General features: G+C 56.2%; 2 protein-coding genes across 2 annotated transcripts in view; one reads left to right on the forward strand and one right to left on the reverse strand.

The window, feature by feature from the left end:
- Positions 1-6,602, forward strand: part of STK11 (serine/threonine kinase 11) — a 16,346-nt gene extending 9,744 nt beyond the window's left edge. The window contains exons 7-9 of the mRNA XM_006876714.1: positions 3,526-3,583; positions 3,899-4,095; positions 6,385-6,602. Coding sequence (XP_006876776.1) covers positions 3,526-3,583; positions 3,899-4,095; positions 6,385-6,587 — 458 coding nt within the window. The 3' untranslated portion in view covers positions 6,588-6,602. The remainder of the gene's footprint in view (positions 1-3,525; positions 3,584-3,898; positions 4,096-6,384) is intronic.
- A 2,360-nt stretch (positions 6,603-8,962) lies between these two features.
- On the reverse strand, positions 8,963-15,325 carry LOC102815941 (chromosome unknown open reading frame, human C19orf26). Its single transcript, XM_006876715.1, has 10 exons — positions 15,236-15,325; positions 15,027-15,166; positions 14,159-14,223; positions 13,706-13,850; positions 13,417-13,588; positions 13,071-13,211; positions 12,429-12,627; positions 10,959-11,139; positions 9,620-10,034; positions 8,963-9,541 (listed from the first exon to the last, which is right to left on the reverse strand). The coding sequence occupies exons 1-10, from the start codon at positions 15,323-15,325 to the stop codon at positions 8,963-8,965; spliced, it is 2,127 nt and encodes a 708-aa protein (XP_006876777.1).
- Positions 15,326-22,116: the final 6,791 nt, after the last annotated feature.

The following is a 22,116-nucleotide window of genomic DNA, read 5'->3' on the forward strand; positions in this document are numbered from 1 at the left end:
GTTCTCAGTGGATGATGTTTCATAAGTAGATTCCACTCATGGTGTCCCATGTGTGTCACAGTAGAACTGTGCTCACAGGGTTCTCAGTGGATGATTTTTCATAAGTAGATCCCACTCATGGTTCCCTGTGTGTGTCAGAGTAGAACTGTGCTCCACAGGGTTCTCAGTGGATGATTTTTCATAAGTAGATTCCACTCATGGTGCCCCCGTGTGTGTCAGAGTAGAACTGTGCTCCACAGGGATCTCAGTGGATGATGTTTCATAAGTAGATTCCACTCATGGTGCCCCCCCATGTGTGTCAGAGTAGAACTGTGCCCCACAGGATTCTCAGTGGATGATGTTGCATAAGTAGATCCCACTCATGGTGTCCCCCGTGTGTGTCAGAGTAGAACTGTGCCCCACAGGATTCTCAGTGGATGATTTTTCATCTGTAGATTCCACTCATGGTGCCCTGTGTGTGTCAGAGTAGAACTGTGCTCACAGGGTTCTCAGTGGATGAGTTTTCATAAGTAGATTCCACTCATGGCGCCCCCATGTGTGTCAGAGTAGAACTGTCTCCACAGGCCTTTCAGTGGCTGACTGACTGGAACAAAATCTTTTACAGAGTTGGGACAGGGGAGGCACTTTGGGCATTCTCTAGGAAACTCAGGTGGACAGTTGATTCTTGTAAGCCCGCTAGTCCACCAGCAGGTGTCCCACTTCCCTTTGTGGGGGCTTCTGGCCCAAAGACCCAGTGGTTCCATTCATTCAGGGTTCCCCTTTCTCCTACTCACTTCTTCTGGTGCTGGCCTTGTTGTTCAGTGCTGTGGAGAGATTCTGACTGTGGGACCCCATGTGTATCGGTGGAACTGCGCTCCACAGGGTTCATCAGTGGCTGGTTTTTTGGAAGTACAGTCAATCCCTGCATTACCCTTCAGTGTACATTTGCCCTCACTTTGAAACAATTGAGACAACACCTACTCACAGCAAATTCTGCAACACAATCTTGATCACAATCACCTTCACTTGCTGCAAGTACACCTTGTAAACCATTGAAAAGGCTTCGAGCCTCTTTCTTACCCTCAAGCAGGGAACGCTGGTGGCACCTACCAGGTGTGATGAGTACTGCTGGGCTGCTGACCGTAGGCAGGTGGTTCAGATCCAGCAGCTACACCACGGAAACCCTAAGCAGGCTCATTATGAGTTGGAACTGACTGGATGGTACTTCACAACAAACAAGGAAGGCTAAGTGAGAACCATATCATATCCTGAGCCTTACCTAAAGTTGGGTGTAAGACAGCCTGGGGACTGCCAGGTGCCTCTGGGTGGACTTGAACTTCTGACTTCTCAGGAGTCAAGACAATGCTAACCATTTGCACCACACAGGAACTCCAAATTGTAGATAAAGGTCAGTAACTTCCAATTTTTTAATTTGTATATGCATTTATATACTATAAATTGTCCTCTAAAACTAACTTTATCCTCACTGCACAAATACTGATATGTAAATATTTGTCGTGACTATGTTAACTAGATCTTCTAATCTTTTTTTTTTAATTTTGTAACAACCATGACTCATGTAGACTTAAATTCAAAACACATGGGTTGGTTTTTTATTTGTTTGTTTGTTTTTTAATTTCACTGTTTTATATCAAATTTGATTGGATGAGAGCATTTGATTTCAGTCTTGTGAAATATGCAGGCTTATTTCATGGCCTAAAACTCTGTCATTGCTTATAAATGTTACCCATGTCCTTAGGGGAAAGTACTTCCTCAGCTGAAGGAAGAAGTCCAAGGTGCATTGAAGGCATTGGCAAAAAACAAGGCTCCAGGATTGATGGAATGCAAGTTGAAATCTTTTAACAAACTGATGCAGCGCCGGAGGCACTCACTCATCTCTGCCAAGAAATTTGGAAGACAACTAACTACCTGGCCACCTGACTGGAAGAGATCCATGTTTGTACCCATTCCAAAGAGGTGACCCAACAGAATGTGGACATCATCAGATGATATCATTAATATCAAATGCAAGTAAAATTTTGCTGAAGGTAATACAAAAACAGCTGCAACCATACATTGACAAAGAACTTCCAGAGGTTCAAGCTGGATTCAGAAGAGGACGTGGAACAAAGACTATCATTGCTGACATCAGATGGATCTTGGCTGAAAGCAGAGAATACCAGAGAGATGTTTACCTGTGCTTTCGATTGTGTGGCTCATGATAAGCTTTGGGTAACATTGTGGAGAATAAATATCCTGGAACACTTAATTGTGCTTATGAGGAACTTGTACATAGACCAAGAGGCAATTGTTCCAACAGAATCAGGGAACCCTGGATGATTTAAAATTAGGAAAGGTGTACACCAGAGTTGCATTTGTTCACCGTACTTATTCAATTTGTATACCAAGCGCATTATCAGAGAAGCTGGATTATATGAAGAAAAACGTGACATCAGGATTGGAGGAAGATTCTTTAACAACCTGCAATGTGCAGATGATACAACCTTGCTTGCTGTAAGCAAGGAGAACTTAAGATGCTTAGTGATGAAGATTAAAGACCTCAGCCTTCAGTATGGGTTGCACCTCAATGTAAAGAAAACAAAAATCTTCACCACTGGACCATTAAGCAACATCCATATAAATGGAGAAAAGATTGAAGTTGTCAAAGACTTCATTTTGCTTGGATCAACCATAAACACTCACGGAAGCAGCAGTAAAGAAATCAAACACCGTATTGTGTTAGGCATCTACTGCTCAAGAATTCTTTAAAGTGTGAAGAACAAAGATTACCCAGGCCATGGTATTTTCAATAACCTCATATGGATGTGGAAATTGGACAGTGAATAAGGAAGATCAGAGAAGAATTGATGCCTTTGAGTTATGGTCTTGAAGGAGAATATTGAAAGTACCATGGGCTGCCAAAGATCAAACAGATGTATGTTGAAAGACGTACAGCCAGAATGTTCCTTGGAGGCCAGGATGGCCAGACTTTGTCTTTCATACTTTGGACTTCTCATCAGAAGGGACCAGTCACTGGAGAAGGACATCATGTTTGGTAATGTGGACGATCAGTGGAAAACAGGAAGACCCCAGCGCAATGGATTGGCACAGTGGCTGCAGCAATGATTGTGAGGTTGACCCAGGACCGGGTAGTACTTCGTTCTGTTTTACACAGGGTCACTATGAGTCGGTACCGACTCGATGGCACCTAACAACAACACTGCCTCGGCTCAGCGCCATGTTCTGTTGGTTGTGTTGTTTAAATCTCCCCCATTTCTGTAAGATACAGAGTGTGTTGGTCCCTGTTGTGCTGATGATGGTCCTCCTCCTGGCTCTGCCTGTTTGCTGTTGGGCTTCTCTCTGCTTTGAAAACAGTCGCGGGAGGTTACAGTTGTGACTTTACTGGTTGGTGTCCACTCAGGTTCCCTGGGGGCCGTGGGCAGTGTGATTGGCCTTTCCCATGACCTGGCCCGCCTGGTAGGAAGGCAGGTGCATTGGGCCCTGTGCAGCCACGCACCCTGCTGACTGGAGCGTCTCTCTCCTCAGGGATGTTGGAGTATGAGCCGGCCCAGAGGCTGTCCATCCAGCAGATCCGGCAGCACAGGTGAGCAGGCAGGTGGGCCTGAGATGCAGGAGGTGCCGCCGCCTCAGGCCGATATTCCAAGCTGGCTCCGTGCCGCTTGGTCAGGTCTGCATCTCAGGTAGTCTGGGTGGAGTGGGTCCTCATCCCCCCATTATGAGGCGAGCCTGTCAGCCGGGCCTTCCTCTAGGAGGCAGTCCGCAGGTTCCACACCACCTGCGTCCCATCTGGGGCGATGCTAGGGACCCGGGGCTGGGAGGCCTGCGGCCGTCCCAACAGCGGTGGTCAGCAGCTGCCCCTTGAGTGGAGTCCTGACGGTGCCCCCTACTGCCCTTGCAGCTGGTTCCAGAAGAAGCACCCACCGGCTGAGGCGCTGGTACCCATCCCGCCCAGTCCGGACACCAAGGACCGGTGGCGCAGCATGACAGTCGTGCCCTACCTCGAGGACCTGCACGGCTGCACCGCCGATGCCGACGACGAGGGCCTCTTCGACATCGAGGACGGCATCATCTACACTCAGGACTTCACAGTGCCCGGTGAGTCCCGGCACGGGGCTGCCCCCAGGATGCCACCCAGCCCAGCCCTGGTCCTGCCTGGGCCAGGGCCTGTGTGAGGACCCCCTGTACAGGCGGCACCTGGGATGGGGTGGCGGGCAAGGGGCACCTAGACAGTGGGCCCCCCACCCCGGCTGTCCTGACACCCTACCGCCTTCTCCTCCAGGTGACGAGGTGGAGACTGAGGCAGGGCTTAGAGAGGAGACGGGCTCACAGCGCAGCGAGGGCTCCGGCCCTTCAAGACAGAACTCTCAGGCAGCCATAGTCTCAAGGACATGCTCCGTGCCTTAGTCTAGCAGAAACAGTGCCACCTGTGGTCCTGCCCAGAGGTGGCCTTCCCTGTTGGGCACAGCCCCTGCCCGGAGCATTTACGGTTTGGCTCTGTGGGGGGGGCTCTTCTCAGGTTCAGCGTCATAAAAGACTTGTCCTGTGGCTGCCAACGCTGTGTGAGGTGACACTGCCGTCCCGCCTGGCCCCTCCCACACTGATGCTCCCTCCCCTCCCCGTTGGCCCAGGGAGGTTGTTTAAAGGCAGACCTGGGGCCCAAGGCTGTAGGCACCCCAGGTGTAGGCAGAGGAGAGGCCCCACTGTGGCTTTGAGGGGCCCCTCAGAACCTGACTCACTCACTCGGCCACAGGCCTTGGGGACAGGGACCTAGCATGGTAGCCAGAGGGTTACTGCAGGACTTGGGGGACCCAGGAGCCAGTCTCCGAAGCTTGAGGGAAATGAAACAAGCCAGGTGTTGAGCTGACACTGACTCTTGGCGTCCCCTTGTGTGTCAGAGTAGAAGGTGCTCTCCAGGGGTTCCCTGTCCAGGGGTCCCAGAAGAAGGGCAGAGCCTTCCCTTGAGGCTCCTCTGGATAGACTGGAATCTGGAGCCGGTTGATCAGCAGGCCAGCGGGTGTCCCGTAGTCTTCGATCTGGGATTCCTGTACCCCCCTGCACTTGGGTAACCCCCAACACTCACAGCAGCAGACTGCCTTTCCTTGGGCGTGCACTGCCCTGTGAACAGATACCCCCTGGAGCCCAGACTCTGCTGGCTGGCCTTCCTGACTTCACAGCAGGAGCCCTGGTTCTGAGGGCCAAGGCTTGACCCCAGTGTCCCCTCATAGACAATCTAGCTGGTCGAGGACTGGGGATTTTGCCCACACCTTGGGGACAGCAGGCTTTGCAATCCCCTTGAAGCTGATTAAGGGCAGGGCCAGGATGGGGCGCTGACCCTGAGGCCCAGTCCTCGTGGAATCTCTACTCCTTAATCAACTGCAGGCCTCTGGGCGTGACCTAGGCAGCTGGGGACCCCTCAGGCAGGGGGACCAGCCTCAGTTTGCTCCAAGGAGGGGCAGCTGGCTGTGCCCTGCTGGCTTCCCTGGCCCCACGTGGAGGACCAGATACCAGGGAGCCGTGGTACAGAGACAGTTGTCCTTATCTTATGGGCAGGTCTACGGGGTGGGGGGTGGTGGCGGTGGGTGCACATCTCTCTCTCCGGATCCCCAGCAAACCCGCCTTGAGTTGAGTACAGAGGCCCATTGCTGACCCGTCTCTTCCCACCCCACTCCCCAGCCCCATCCTGTACCTAACTCCGTGAGGTGACCTACCTGCTGTCCTCACGGGGCTTGGGGTGAGACAAGCAGCTCTGCAGGGACAAGGTGCAAGGCTACCAATCACTGAGTGGGGTGGCTGAGAGCAAGCACCGTGACTCAGGCCGGAACCCATGTCATCGAGGGGGCTGCACCCAGTCAGTTCCCACACGTGTGCCTCGCAGAGCCAAAAATAAAGGCTAGCAGCACCTCATTACCGAGGCGTCCTTTCACACAGCTATTTCCTGTGCGTAAGTGTGTGCGTGAGTGCCGGGAGCCGCTGAGTCAGGCGCCTGGACGCCCCCTACAGAAACTGCTCTGTTTTGGATGGTTCCCACGTGTGCCAGAACCAGCTTGGGAGCATTGCTCCAGCGCCTTTCTCAGTTCTGGGCTCTACTCTCCAAGCTGGGGATTGTTGTCACTAATTGACCTCGTTCCCTACATGGCTGCTCCCCCCATAGGAAAGCCGGGACCTTTCCCTGCTCCTCTTGCAGGCAGGGAGGGCAGCTTTCGTGGAGTCTGTGGGCTGCTGAGGTGGGAGGTGTATGGCTCTGGCTCCCACTGGGACCCTTTGCTTGTGGGGCAGCTGATTTCCCAGTGTGGTGAGCAGATAAGGCTTAGGAGGCCGGCTGAGGGGCACACATGTGACAGGGAAGGCCCTGCTCACCGCCCCACTTTGCTGTCTCCCTCCCAGGACAGGTCCTGGAGGAGGAGGCCACTCAGAACGGACAGAGCCGGGGCCTGCCCAAGGTCGTGTGCATGAATGGCACCGAGGCCACCCAGCCAGGCCCCAAAACGAAGGCAGAGCGCAGGGCCAGCGCCTCCTCCAACCCTGCCCGCCGCGCCTGCTCTGCCAGCAGCAAGATCCGCCGGCTGTCAGCCTGCAAGCAGCAGTGAAGACTCAGCCTGCAGGTAGGACCTGTGGGACCTGTCCTCCCTCACTGCCCCATCACAACAGGGTCGGGGATGAGTGGGCCGTGCTATTGAAGGTTCCCCCCCTCCTACACTACTGTCTCAGGGTGGACGGAGGATGGCTCTGTGGGCTGCCTGCTGGGGTCCACCCTAGGCTGATTCTAGGCTTCCACCTAGCCCAGTCCAGGGCACTCATGGGTCCCAGGTGCTGGGCCCTGTCACCTGCTCAGGATGTGGGCTGGGAGCCAGCTGCGTCCTGCTCTGGCTCCCCACTGTGCACACACACAGGTGCCCACAGCGCTTACCTGCCAGGGTTAGAACCAACTGGCAGGGCTGAAAGCTGCTTTGGAGGAGGGTCCGTTCTCAGCGCTCCATCCCCCATCATTTGCTAGTGGGAAGGTCAGCTCACTCACTTTGGGCATGGGGGGGCGGTGTAGCAGCTCCTGTGTGGCCCCACATTCTGCTGGAGGTTTGTAGCGGCCTCTGGCTCCAGGTATTAGGCTCATCCTTGGGCAGCCCAGAAGTGACTCCCCTCTGTCCTCCCTTCCACAGCCTGTCTCCAGGGTCCCCAGCTTGGTGCCACATCCCAGGCCCTCCTCAGTCTTCCTGCCGCCTCCTGGCCTGCCACCCGCCTGCTGGGAAGGACACCACCACGCCCTCCACTGTGGCCACCACTCTGGAGGAGCAGAGCAGGGGGACAGTAGGGACTGCGGCCCAGCCCTCTCCTGGACCACCTGTGCACAGAACCTCGCCAATGGATAGGACTTGTTGACTTTTGCGGCCCTCCCCAGGCGAGGGGAGGAGGGACAGGGCCCAGGCCAGAGGTATCGGCCATGGGCGAAGCCATCGCCATGCACTTTATGTTTAGACTACTGGTGTCTCTGCCCCACCCCAAGTTTTGTTTTGACTCTGCTACATTAGAGCCTCCCACAGCTAGTGATGTGTTCAAACACGTCACAGCCCCAAACAATGCCGGTATGAAGACACAGGCCCCCCCCATCCCAGCGACGCATGCCCAACCGTCCAGGGAGCCAAGTGGCTACCTTTGGTTTTTTGTTTGGTTGGTTCCTTTTCTTTTTTTAAGGAAAAAAAAAATAATAAAACAGAGGTGGATTTGAGCTGTGCTTATAAGGGGTCCTTGGGTCCCGCTGCGTGGCTATTGGGGTTGTCAGGCAGAGGGTCGTGAGTCAGGCCCTTCTTTGTCCCCTGACTATGGGGCTTTTGAGCCTTCAGCTAGTGGGGTCCCCTCTGTGCCTCTGCTCCTCCTGGGTTGATCAGCACTTGGTCACATGGGACCTGCCTGGTCTATGCCCCCTGGGAGGAGCTCACAGGCCCCTCTCTGTTCTCACTCAGTCTTTAGGGCCAGTGGTGGCTAGTGACCTGCTGGCCCTCTTCACCCCCAGAGACCACTCCGCTCCTGGGTCGGCTGAGAAAATGTGGAGTAGACAAGAGATTGCAGTAAATATTTATAACCAATCAGAAAACAAACACCATGACCGTTGGGGCACACTGGGCACGAAGCTTGGTGGGGCGGCCGGGGCTGCCCCAGCTTTTGGCAATAAATAAAGCTTGGGAAAACTTGAACCCTTGGCCATTTGGGTTTTGTTTTTTTTTTAACGTTCCTTTAAGCACTAGAGATGTCCTTGCGATTCCTTTGGGTGATGCAGCTGCAGGGGCGGGCAGCCCAGTCACATGCAGAGGGTGTGGGGCACGGAGGCGGGAGGAGCTGCTTGGGGGGCGGGTGTAGGGTGTGGGCGGGAGCAGCAGCAGTGGTGCCGGTTATTGCTCGGAGGGGGCGCAGGTGGCCGTGAGCACACGCCACGGTGAGGTACGCGGTGAGGTAAACGGCTTCGAGGGTTGGCAGCGCAGCCCTGGGCCGACCTCATGTCAGCCTGCAGGCCAGGACGCTCCCGCCGGCTCCTCTGCTGCCTAGGCGGCCTCCGAGGGCGGGAGGCTCGCAGGAGGCTCTGCGCATGCGCTCCAGACGCCCCCACACGCGCACGCACACGCATCTTTCCTACCATTTCTCTTCAGGTTAGTAGTCCTCGTGCATGTGTCTGAGGTCGCCCGCCACTGAGGCCCGTGCCTGCTGTCGCCCGACGGTCACTCCTAAACCACTATTTGGGGCCGCAGGCAGTTGGACTGGTCCTCAGGAACCTGAAGATTAGAATTCTCAACTTCCCCATCAGGTCCTGGTCCCAGAGCTTTGCCTCAGGAACCCTGGGGACCCGAGGAGCCTGCGGGGACCTCTGCGCGTGCGCCCTGGGGCGGCCAGCGCGGCTTCCGGCAGGGGCGATGCGGCGCAGGGTCTCCCACCTGGAGGCCCGGCGCGGCGCTGCCTGGAACTCGGGGCGCGGGGCTTAGGCCGGGCTGTGGTCAGGAGACGTTGGAGCAGCGGTGGCCAACACTGGTGCCGCTGAGACTGGCTGAATGAGGCGCGGCGGGAAGAGTCTTTCCTCGAGGCCTGCCCCCAGCTTGTGCAGCAGTGCCTCTGTGGGCTCCACGCACAGGCCCGCGCCGGAGCAGCCACCGCCACCACCGCCACCGGGCTCCTCCTCGATGGCTGGGATAGTGGCGGCGGCCAAGTCATCGGACCCAGAGCCAGCACCGCGCGTGGGTGGCGGCGGGCCATCGACACTGTCGCCGCGACGCAAGGGTGCGCGCGCGGGACGGGGCTCGGCTCCTGGAGGAGGCAGAGCCTGCGCGGCGCGTGCTCCGGGATCGCTGTGCTGTCGGCCACGTTGCCACTGCTTGCGTGCGTGAGGATGCGCGCGTGCGCGATGACGCGCGGCCACCGTGGGGTTCTCATCGAACTGCGGGTCGTGGCGAAGAAACTCGTGAAAGAGGGCATCCGTCTTCTCATCGATGCTGTAGTCGCGGCGAGGGCCACGGCGAGGCCAGACGCGCGGGCTGCGGGGCGGCGCGGGGGTGACTGCCGCCTCGGCCTGAGCTGCCTCAAAACTGTCTGCGACGATGGCCACGCGGCCGGCACTGAAGGAGAAGCGCTTCTCAAAGGCGCTGGGCTGCCCGTCGTCGCTCGCGCCGCGGCCCTCGATGCTGGCATAGCCGCTGTCCATCTGCAGGAGTTTACGGGACCCACCCGTCTCGCTGGCGTCACCGTCCTTGGGCCGCGGTGCAGGTGGCGGCGAGGACGGCGGGAAGGCGGGCGGCGGGCCCCCGGAACCCGAGCTGTCGCCGCTGCGCACAGAGTCATGGTCGTTGCCGCTGCTGCTGTGGTCCGAAGCAGTGGCCGCGTGCAGTTCGAGCGAGGCGCGCAGCCTCCAGATGTCGTTGCAGCCCGTCTGGGTCTGCTCTGGGTCCGAGTCCGGCTGCTGCTGCTGCTCCGAGTCCGGCCCTGTGCTGCCGCGCTCCGTGGGGGACTCGGGGCTGGCTCCTCCCGCGGCGGCGCCCTGCTCCTCGGCTGCCTCTAACCTGCAAGCCAGGCGGGGGTCGTTAGAAGAACCCACGGGTCAGGGGTCCCTGCACCCCCGTCCTGGCCACTCCACCTCTGGGACCTTCATACTTAGCGGTGACCTCTTGAAAATGAATTTTTCTAAAATGTCTGTCACCAGCTTTGGTCGGGGGCATTGGCTCCACCCGGAGCCCTGGTGCCTGCCCGGGATTTTCCCAGGAGAGGGCTTGGCAAGCTTGAAGAAAAAGGCCAAAGGCAGCCATAGGGCCTAAAACAGCAGCCCCAGGAATGGAGTCACACTTTTTAAGTCACTGTTGACATTTTAGAGTAAGTGGGGGACTATGGGCAAAGCTGCCCACCCCCGGCACCCCTATCCCAGATCCACAGGAAGAAGGGACACAGACACGGCAGGGTTAGTCATCCTCCTGCACAATGCCCTCCCGTGCCATGACTGGTGACTGCCCAGTAGTGGCCAGCATGTCCACCTTGACCCAGTTATCCCATGGCCATCCTGTATGTTCCTGAGGCCACAGAAGGGACCTCACAGGAAACAGGCTCCACCTAGAGACCAGGAGGCTCTGCCTGACCACCAAGTGGAGATGGCCGTGGAGATGGGCGCCTGCCGTGGCCTGGATCCCATGCCAAGCACTGCTCACGACAAGGCTGACCAGCCCTCAGGAGGACAGAGCAGCAGGTGAGGGGCCAAGGACTACACACTGAAGCCACAGGAGCCCTGCTGAGGAAAGGGTCCTGTCTTGGGGGTCCCCCCGACCAGGCCCTCCACCCTTACCAGGTCTTCCCCTGCTTCCCTCCTCGGGTCCTCGCAGCACAGGTGGCCCCAGCGAATCCGCCTCAGGGAGGGGCCCGTGGAGCACAGCCACCTAAGGGAGATGGGGCAGGGGCCCCCAGGTCCGTCCCTAGCGCCTCTATCTACTGAAAAATACCTGCCGAGAGCGGGGGGCGGGCTGGTGGGACTAGCCAGGAAGGGGCCGGGGGACGGGAAGGCCACAGTGTCTCCAGCTCGTGCGATGTACTGGATGAAGTCTGAGTGGGGGACATCCACCTCCTGCTCCATGCTCTCACTGGCGGCCCGCTGCCGCTGAAAATGATGCCTCTTAGGCGAACCTGCTCAGAGGAAACTACCGTCAGCCCACCACAATGGACCCCAAAGTGTCTCCCACCTAGGCCAGGTAAGTGTTGATGCAGTTTCCCACAGTGGACGCTGTGACTCATAGGAACCGATGTAACAGAGCACTCTCCCAGGTGTCCGAGGCCAAGCGCTCAACTGTTTGACCATCAGCGCTTTGTACACCTGGACACAGGTAAGGAAGCTGATGTAGAAGATCTGGGCAGACAGGCACAGCCAGAAGGAGACTTGGGATCCAGTGGTGGTACAGCTGGTGAAAAACAGACCAGCCGGAAAGTGTGGGAGTGAGAGGCAGGCTGGGGGTGCACAGGGGATGTGGGGTTACCCAGCTCCACCCGTGGGCCCCTGGCCTGGGGCCAGGCCCTCCCACATCAAGAAGGCCTTGGAGAAGCTTCTGCAGGAAGGCCTCAGGGGTGGGAGGCATGCCACCCGGCAAACAGGTTCTGGGCACTTCTGCAACTGCTTTTGACTATAATCGCACTTTGGAATCATGGACTCTGTCTGAAACCGAGTCTCGGCTCTGAACTGGACAACCATCCCACACCTCACGCCTCCCTGCCCCCTGGAGACAGTGCCCCTCCCTGGCCGCCTGTCTCCCTACAGGCCCCAACGAAGTAACCCCTGCCCGACAACTTCCCGCCCCTTCCGTCCCTGTCCTGCCTTGTCCTCTCCCCTCAGCTGCACTCCACTTGTTCCTGGTGCTGAGACTTGAGTTGCCACCGTCCCTTCAAACAGGTAGCACAGCCTTAGACCCTCTGTGCTGGCCTCATCTGCCAAGCCCCCGGCCCTGAAGGGCTGCATCATCTAACCTGGGAACTGGCACACTCATAAGGCCCATGGACGGAAGCAACCCACTGCCTGTTTTTATAAAGTTTTATAAAGTTTTATCCACATATAGCCACGATCTCTCATTTCCCAATCATCTGCAGCTTCTCGCCTCCGAGAGCCAAGCTGAGTAGTTAAGATGTGAACCCTGTTCCAATCCACCCATCCAGTGGCCGGAGAAAGCCACAGCTGTGATATGCAAACCAACTGCCCGGAAAAATCCCAGCTGGCTGGAAAGGGAAGCAAAAGAGGGGGCTCGGGTCCCTGGGGGACCTGACAGCTTAAAGTAGGGGTCCCATTGTTCAGCACAGGCCCAACTATGACGGGAGGGGGCTGAGGTCCACTGTGGCAGACTCCTGGGCCCACAGAATATTCCCCACACAGCAGCCTCGGAGGACTGGCTCGGGGTCCCCTCCACTCTGCCCCTGCGGCCCCTGCTCACCTCTCGTGTCCAAGCTGCACGCCCGCTGGCTGGCCTCCAGCTTCCACTTTTTGACTTTAAAGTAGGGGCTAGCCCCATCTAGGCTGGCATGGCGCCGCAGACGAGTGAGGAACTGCAGCACGGAACCAGCGCCCGCCTCGCCAGGCCCCACTGCAGCCCCAGGCCCACTAGCCCTGGCGCTCCGAGCACCTGCATCCAGCTGAGCGAAAGAAGGGTAGGCTGTGAGTCTGAGCAGCGGGCAGCGTTTAGCTTCAGCAACCATGCAAGTCCTGACTCGGTCCAGCAGCCATTCAAAAGCTGGGACTCAGGCACGCTCATTCTTCCCCAGCCACCCTCCCAGCTGTGCCTCTGGGAAGGACCCTGGCTTAAGGGCCCTGGCTTCACCCTTGTGGGCACTCAGACACTAAAACAGGGAAGAGAAGCCAAAGTGCCTCGTGTCAGTGAGCACACGTGTGTAGGTCTACACACGTCTCCTCCTGTGTGTGCAGTACTAAGCCATATAGGGGGCCATGAAGGGCAGAGGCCACCAGCTGACCTTTGACCCACGCCGGGGAAAGGATGGGTTGGAGTTCCGCTCAGCCCCCTACCCCTCATTTCCAGACAACAAGAGAATGGCACAAGGGTATGCCGGCTGCCCCTTACCGAGGTGCCCTCCCCAGAGTCACTTGACACTGAAGGGCTGATCTCCACAAAGCCAGCAGCACCCGCGGCAGAGTTGTAAGGATCACCTGGCAGGGCGGAGCTGGGGCCCACAGAGCGGCCAGTGAGGGCCTTCCCCGGGGGCTGTGGGACAGAGCCGTGGGGGAGCAGTGACAGGTCAAAGGGCACAGGACGCTGGCCGTCCAGGGCCTGAGCCCCCCCAAACACACACATGACGAGGGGTGAGGACACTGGACTCATAGGCCAGGACCTGGGCATCGGCCCTGTTGGCCGCCCCAGGCACAGAAGCTGCCCCCCAGTCCCGTCGGCTGCTCCATGGCAGGTTTACCTGGAAGATGGCGAGGCTGCCTTTGGAGGGGGCAGGTGGGTGGGGTGTGGTCACCGCACTGGCCTCGCCTGAGTCACATTCATGGATGGTGATGATCTTTAGAGGCGGCAGGTGCAGGTGCGTGAGGCGGGCATTCTTCAGGTGGTGAAAGTCACCCTCTGTCAGTGTGTACCTTGGCAGGCGTGGCCAAGGCCCTGTCAGTGTCCTGCCCAGTGTCCACTGGGCTCCAACACCACGTGGCACTCACCCTCCCAGGGCCCACAAGGTGCCCTGCGATGCACCCTCTTACCGGCGGCCCTTGTCTTGTGCCTTGCGGCTCTGTTCAAACAAGGCGGCCTCGTTGAAGGAGACCCGGCGGCCCGTAGCACTGGTGGCCAGGAAGCGCTCGGTCTCAGCATCCTGGCCCTCAGGGTCCTCGCCCCGGGAGGCGGGGTCTGCAGAGGAGAGGCAGAAAGGGGGTGGGCCGCGCCTGGTCCTTGGTGGGCGGGCAGGCAGGTGGGCAGAGATGTATGGACACAGGTGTGGGCACTCGCTCATCCGCTCACACACTCACACGCTCAGCACACGCCTGTGTGCACCTAGGCGGTGGGCTTTAGGGAAACAGAGATGAGTCGGAATCGAGTCGCGCCCAGTCTGGTGGGGGAGACAGACAGACACAGCCGGTCAGGTGGCTGGGGTGGGTGGGCAGTGTGGGTGGCTAAGGGGGTGGTGCTAGGGGGCTGGGGCCAGCTGGGATCCTCACCTTGGGCCACGTGGGTACCACTGTCTAGGTAGGTGGTAGTGGTCTTCTCCACTTCCTCCATGGCTCTGTGGAGGGGCAGGAGGGCACCATGGGACATAAGGCTCAGATAGTGTCCCCTCGGGCTTGGGTCATTTCTGTGTACCTGCAGGAGCCCACCCATGTGGGAACACAGGTCCTGCCCAGACGTTCCACGACCCCCACTCAGGCAGGCTCCTCACCAGCTGGGACCCTCCCTACACCATCCACAGGTCACACCTGTGCACACTGACAGGCATGTATATATCCATCCACACAGTTGTGTGCACACCTGCAAACACGTGAACACACATATGCAGTCACAGCTGCCCACATGCAAGCATATACACACACCCGTGTACACACAGACTGTAGAAACGTGTGCACAGTCCCACATATGTACATGTATCTATACACTGCTCTGTGCACACCTGCATACAACCATATAGGAACACACATGGATCACACACATGCACATACGGCTACACCTGTGCAGTCACATGCATCTGCACACCTGTATGCAACCACACATGTGTACACTTGTGTGCAGAGATCATATGCATACACACACATTTCTGTGCATGCCTGCAGCATGTACATGTAACCACACACACTTGTGTACCCACTGAGATCATACATACATACCACACCTGTGCACGCACATATGCGTATGCACCTGTGCACTCACACCCCAACTGTATGTACACCCAGGTAACCACACAGAAAGGAACACACCTCTATACAACCAAAGTTGCACACACATGCACAAACATACACATCCGCACCTGTGCATCCACATGTAAACCAATCCAGCCAGCAGGCCGGCATGTAAATGCGCATGCCCAGCCCTCACCTGTGTGCACGACGATGCCCCTCCCAGCAGCGTTTACACAGTAACAGCACCCCCGACAGCACCACCAATGTGCCCCCGACGAAGAGGGACATGACCACCACCAGCAGCACATAGTTGTCCAGGATGGGGTCAGGCTCCGCCTGTGAGGGATATGGTCAGGGTGTCCAGTCTGGACTCTCAGCCCCACCCCACAGCCCCTTCTCACTCACCGTGGGGCGGCCCGTGGTATTGTCCCACGATGTGGTCAGCACCACATTGGTGGCAGAAGTGCCTGTGGCCATGGTGGCTGTGGGCTGCATGGTGGAGCCTTGAAGGGCAGCCTGGAGGAGGGCAGGACATCCTCTAGTGGTAACCCATAGGAGCCTTTGGAAACCAACCTCCATCTGCCCTCCCAAAGCACGCGCCCACACGAGCAGGGCGTTGCCTCATGTCAGGGGATGGGGGCCCTGCCTGGAGTGGGCTGGCAGGCCGAGAGAGAGCAGGCATTCTCTACACCTCCGTTTCTCCATCTTTGGGCGGGGGTGGCTGGTGCACCAATACCTACCTTCTAGCCAGTGGAGCCGGATCAGGCAGGGGGGCAGAGAAATGGGGAAACTGAGGCCGGGACTCGGGCTCAGGTGGGACCCTAGGTCCCCAGGCCCAGTCCACCCCATCAAGGATGTCTGCCCCGCCCCGCCCCACCCTGCCCGGCCCTAAGCTGGGCCCCAGGTAGTTAACAGGTAGGAGAGGGAGTACGCCGTACGCAGGGGGGGGGCCGCCCACAACGGAGGGGAGGGGTCACGACTAGACCGGTGAGGGTCCCCCTCCACAGAGCGCCAGTGGGAGTGGAGAGGACAGGCGTGCGCATCTGCCTGAAGAACCCGGTTCCCATGGCGACGGCGCAGGCCGAGGGGGGGGGTGGGAGGGTTGCCAGGGAGCAGGGGCGGGAGCAGCGGGAGGAGGCCCTGCAGGGGCGGCTGCGGAGCCGGCGGACTGGCAAGATGGCTGCGGCCGCCTACCGCGATACCACCTCGGCCTCTCGGGCTCCTGGACACTGCCCTGCCCCCTACACCCAGCTCAGACTAGCTGGGGGTCAGCGGCTGTGCCCTGAAACCTCCTCTGGGATGACCAGCCGTCCCAAGTCCGCGTGGTACCGCAGGATCCTTTACGAAAGCCTGGGGACAGGCCCTTTCAGGCATTAACTCCCACTAGACAGCAGGGAAACTGAGACCGGGAGAAGGGCAGACTCCTGGCGCGAGCCTGGAGTCCTCAACGCTCCTGACCGAGGCTGACCAGGGCTCTCCGCACTCCGGGAAGGGGGTGCAGGCAGAGATGTAGGTCGGGAAATGAGTTCAAACTGGAGCAGATGAAAGGAGGCCGAGAGACAGAGGGGTTCTTGGGAAAGCAGAAACTCAAGAGGGTCTCCCAAGGTCTAGGTGGTCTCGGCTTCCAGTGAGCTCGCTCCGCTTCCACCACCCCCTCCCACGCCCCGGGGGAACTGTGTTTAGGGGCGGGGCAGCCGAGATCAGGGGAAGGTGGGAAACAGGCGACCCAGACCCTGATTCCAGGTGCATCTCCCGGAGGCGAAGACACCATCATTCCCTCATCGTACAGGGGAAACTGAGGTTGATCAGGGCGCGGGGAGAAGTGTCCCCCTCCAGTGGCCGAAGGGGCGGGGCGCAGAGCCCCACGAATTGGGGATAGAGTCCCCCGATTCCCGATCCCTGCCTGGCCGCTCCTACCTTAGCGCCGGGGCGCGCAGCCCATGGGCGGCGGCGGCACGGCAGTGGCTCCCGGCTCGTTCGGCCTGGCAGCGCAGAGAGGCGCGGATTTATGAATGGAGCGCGCGCGGCCCACCGCGTCTGGGAGCGGCAGGAGGGGCGCGCACGTGATCGCGTTGGCGGCGCGCCCGGCCCGGTGGGTCCGGCTCGGGGCCGCTCGCGGCCGCTCGGTCCCCGCGGGCCACCCCCGCCGTGCTCTGCCGCCGCGTCTGGTTTGCTCCAAGCCGGCCACCGCCTCCCCTTCCCTTCCGGCGGGGGCGGGGGGCGGAGCCTGCACTCCAGTCGCCCCCTCCCCACAAGGAGCCGCCGATCCCCGCCCCCGAGTTGGGGGCGTCTTCCATCCCTCCACCTTCATGGCCCCCGCTACCTCAAGGTTTCAGTTGACAAGGACTCCTTCGGCCTGGGGAACCGTGGAGTGCACAGCCCATGGGGTCTGGGGTTCAGTCTGGAGTGTTCAACTCCCCTCAGCCCAAGGCTCCTGAGATGCACAGCCTGGGCACCTTGGGGAGCACAACTTGTCCCACCTGGGAATCTCCAAGATGTACAGGCCAGAGCCTCCTTGGCAGATGTCTCTTCCCTCGTCTTGTATAGCTCATGTGAGCTCCCAATATCTTCCAGACACCACTGGTATTGACTCCATTCCTCTCCTGAAGTGAAACAAGCAAAGGTTTTGCAGAGGTACTTAAACCTTTGTCCAGAGCCAACAGAGCCCAAACTTGGGGTAGCCTTCTCCGTGCGGGGTGACCTTCAGGCACCTCAAGTCTACCATCTCCAAACCCCATCCTCCCTATGCTCAGACTACAAAGTGCCACCCAATTGGTCTAGTTACCAGCCAAGTCTACCTGGGCCTTGGTGCCATCCCCCCTACCTAGGCCCCCATTCTCTGTCGTGGAAAGTCGAGGTTCCTGGGCAATTCCCCTTCACCTCCTGGCTCTCCAAACGCCCCAAGCCCAGGCCAGCCTCTGTCCAGAGATCCTTCACCATTCAGATGCCTTTCCTCTCTCCTCTTTCTACTCTCTTGAAAGCTGAAATCTCTGAAATCTTGAAAGCCCCTGCCCTGCGCTTTCTTCATGGTTCTACAAGGTGGGTTTTACTTGCTCCCTTCTTGCCTCGTCCCACTATACCAATGAGCTCAAAGGGCAGGACGTGATGCCCTGTTGGTTCCCTAGACTCAGCCAGGGCTAGGAACAGTGTGCATGCAGAAACGTCAAAATCCACCTGAGCAAGGACGAGAGACGGGGTGGTGAGGCTGTCAGGAACTGGGCGGGGAGCTGGGAAGCCATTTAGTGGTTCTCAGAGGGAGGATGATAACCAGGATTTGGTTTTTCAAACCGAGACATACTCTGCTTGTGTGGGGAAAGGCACCCCGTGAGGCCAGAAGAGGAGGCTGGGCTGGTGCAGGCCAGAGATGGTGGCTGTGCTAGACCAGACTGGCCTTAAGATGGGTTCATTGGAGAATTCCGGTACACCCAGGTTTGGGGCATGAGTAACACCAAAGGAAGGGGGCTGGGTTGGGCCCCCGCCGGTGGGCCGCCGACCTGCATGAGCGCGTGGGCGGGACGTTGACGTCAGAGTCGCGACCGAGGCTGCGCAGGACGCGGCTGACGTCAACGGAGCTCCGGGCCGCCCGCGCACGCGCCCCTGCGTAAAGGCTGCGCGTAGGCGGCTGGAGGCCAGGGCTCGGGGCGCGCGTTCTTGTGCTCGGAGCGCCACCTACTGGTGAGCTCCGTAATGCCTCGGATACCTAGACCTGCAAACGCAACTGCCCCCATGTGCTTCGCATTTTCCACTTTTAAAATAAACCTGTGCCCTCTTACCACGCGCCGTGAGATTAACTCTTTTATTAGATTGAATGCCGTTGGTTAAGCCCCTCTATATATCCCTGATATCTCTCGCTCCAGGCCCTCGTCTCTGTTAAAAATATTAAGTCAATATCCGACTTCCAAATGGGAATAACTTTTCAACTGTTGTTAGGTGTCCTCGAGTTAGTTCGCCTCATGGAGATACCATGTGCAATAGGACAAAACAGTGCCGGGTCCTGCGTCATCGTCACAGTTGTTAGTTTTGAGCCCATTGTTGCAGACGCTGTGCCAATCCACCTCACCGGAGGTCTTCCTCTAGTTCACTGACCCTCCACTTTCCCAAGCACGTTTTTCTCCGGGGATTGGTCCCTCCTGATAGCAAGTCAAAAGTGCGTGGAATGAAGTCGTGGCATACCGTCTCCGAGGAGCATCTGGCGGTACGTCTTCCAAGACAGGGAGTAAAAAGTATTCAAAAGATTAAACAACATCCAAAGATTCATATGTACCATGTTGTCTATATTTCCAAGTGGCTAACCATGGTATTTTCAATAACCTCATAAGCATGTGAAAGCTGGGCAGTGAATAAGGAAGACCGTAGAAGAATTGACGTCGTTGAGTATGGTGTTGGAGGAGAATATTGAAAGTGCTGTGGGCTGGCAAAAGAACCAATAGATCTGTGTTGGAAAAGTGCAGCCAGAGTGCTCCTTGGAGGCCAAGATGCCAAACTTCATCTCTCATACTTTGGACATATTGTCAGGAGGGAACAGTCGCTGGGTAAGGATATGATGTTTGGTAAGGTGGAGGGTCAGGGAAAAAGAGGAAGACCCCCAACGAGATGGATTGGCCAAGTGGCAGCATCGATGGGCTCAAGCGTGGCAACAGTAGTGAGGTTGGCCCAGGATCGGGCAGTGTTTCGTTCTGATGTGCATAAGGTCACTATGAGTCAGTACTGACTCGATGGCACCAAACAACAACAACAAACATTCAGAACTAGTCCGCCTCTCCTTCCGAGTCTATCTTATTCTGGAAACTCAGCTGAGAGTTGTCCACTATGTGTGACCCTGCTGACATTAAAATATCGGTGGCATAGTTGCCAGCATTACAGCAACACTCAAGTCAACACAGTACGACAAAGCTGACAAATGAGTGGAGGAAGTGAAAAAACTGAACAGAACATTTCAAAGGACCACTCAAGAGGACAAAGGCACATATTATAATGAAATGTGCAAAGATCTGGAGTTAGAAAACCAAAAGGGAAGAACATGCTCAGCATTTCTCAACCTGAAGGAACTGAAGAAAAAAATTCAAGCCTCAACTTGAAATACTGAAGAATTCTTTGGGCAAAATATTAGTGATACAGATGCATCAAAACAAGATGGAAGTAATACACAGAGTCTCTGTACCCAAAGGAAATGGTTCAACCACTTCATGAGGGAGCATACGATCAAGAGTCAGTAACACTGAAAGGAATCCAACGTGCATTGAAGGCAAAGAACAAGGCTCCAGGCATTGATGGAATACAAATTGAAAAGTTTAAACAAACTCCCGTGGCACATGAAGGCATTCATTCATCTCTGCCAAGAAATTTAGAAGACAGCTATCTGGTCAACTGATTGGAAATGATCCATATTTGTGCCCATTCCAAAGAGAGGTGATCCTATAGAATGCGGAAATCATTGGACAATATCACTAATATTACATGCAAGTAAAATTTTGCTAAAGGTAATTCAAAAACGGCTGCAACAATGCATTGACGGGGAACTGCCAGAGGTCCAAGGCGGATTCAGATGAGGACATGGAACAAAGGATATCATTGCTGACATCAGATGGATCTTGGCTAAAAGCAGGGACTACCAGCAAGATATTTTACCTGTGCTTTACTGACTACGCAAAGGCTTCCAACTTAATGAATCATGACAAGCTATAGGCAACATTGTGGAGAACTAGCAATCCAGAATACTTAATTGTGCTTAATACTTAAATGAAAGTGTACATAGACCAAGAAACAGTCATTCTAACAGAACAAAGGGACACTGAATGGTTTTAAATCAGGAAAGGTGTGTGCCAGATATGTATTCTTTCACCGTACTTAGTCAACCTGTATGCGGAGCAAATAAACCGAGAAGCTGAATGATATGAAGAAAAACATGGCATCAGGATTGGAGGAAGACTCATTAGAGCAACCTGCCATATGCAGATGATATGACCTTGCATGCTGAAAGTGAAGAGGACCTAAAGTATTTACTGAGGAAGATCGAAGACCACAGCTTTTGTTGTAGTTTGCACCTCAGTGTAAAGAAAACAAAAATTCTCATCACTGGACCAGTAAATAACATCATGATAAATGAAAAAAAGATTGAAATTATCTAAGACTTCATTTTGCTTGGATCCACCATCAACACTCATGCAAGCAGCAGTCAGGAAATCAAATGTTGTATTTCATTAGGCAAATCTGTTGTATAAGACCGGAACGCCTCTTTAAAGTGTTCAAGAGTAAAGACGTCAGTTTGAGAACTAAGATGCATCTGACCCAAGCCATGGTATTTTCAATAAATAGCCTCATATGTGGAAGTTAGATAGTAAATAAGGAAGACTTCAGAAGACTTGATGCATTTGAGTTACGGTGTGGGAGAAGAATATTAAAAGTACCATGAACTGACAGAAAAACAAATCTGTGTTGGAAGAAATACAACCAGAATGCTCTTAGAAGCCAAGATGGCGACACTTCATCTCTCATACTTCAGACCTATTATCAGGAGGGATCAGTCTTCGGAGAACAACATCGTGCGTGGTAAAGTGGAGGGTCAGCAAAGAAGAGGACACCCTCCCACAAGATGGATCAGCACAGAGGCAGCAGCAATGGGTTCAGGCGTGGCTGTCATTGCGAGGATGCTGCAGGACCTGGAGATGTTTAAGTCGCTTGTGCATAGGGTTGCTAGGGATTGGAACCAACTTGATGGCACCTTAATGACAAAACCTACATTGCCATGGAAGCAGTGTGCTATAGAGTAACGATCTACCCTAAAAATCAGCTTCTAGTGTGACCCTAGAGTTTTCATTCATGAAATCGCATATTGAGAAGCCTTCAAAAGAACGTGTCTAGAGAAAAACGCCTTTACTTAGCTCTTCCCTTGGCTATTGCTTGACTTACAGGTGACTTTGTTGTTGTTGTTGTTAAGTGCCGTCAAGTCGATCCCGACCCATATCTACCCTGTGTAGGGTTTCCAAGGAGCAGCTGGTGAGCTTGAACCAGTGACTTTGCAGTTCAGACAACTTTGCAGTTGGACGCATTAGCCCACAGCGCCACACCAGGACTCCATACAGGTGACTTTAAGGAAACCCAGTTTTCTCAAGGCTCAAGGTTCAAGAAGACATGTAAGGAGAATGGTCCCAACTCTGTGGACCCCAGAAATCTGGATTTCACAAGAATTAAGTTTCTTATGAAGGTCTGGTGTGACGCTATAATATAAGCACTGGACTGCTAAACACTAGGTTGGTGGGTCAAACACACCAGCCGATCCTTGGAAA

This window comes from Chrysochloris asiatica, unplaced genomic scaffold (genome assembly GCF_000296735.1).
Source record: "Chrysochloris asiatica unplaced genomic scaffold, ChrAsi1.0 scaffold00409, whole genome shotgun sequence".
NCBI lineage: Eukaryota > Metazoa > Chordata > Mammalia > Afrosoricida > Chrysochloridae > Chrysochloris > Chrysochloris asiatica.

Bases quoted from the DNA above. Each gene is read 5' to 3' on its own strand.
- LOC102815941 (XM_006876715.1), bottom strand. From the start codon at position 15,325: ATGCAGCCCACAGCCACCATGGCCACAGGCACTTCTGCCACCAATGTG. The intron at 15,167-15,235 runs GTGAGTGAGAAG...TATCCCTCACAG, and splicing joins ATACCACGGGCCGCCCCACG to GCGGAGCCTGACCCCATCCT. The intron at 10,035-10,958 runs GTATTTTTCAGT...CCTGGCTTGCAG, and splicing joins CCGCCCCCCGCTCTCGGCAG to GTTAGAGGCAGCCGAGGAGC.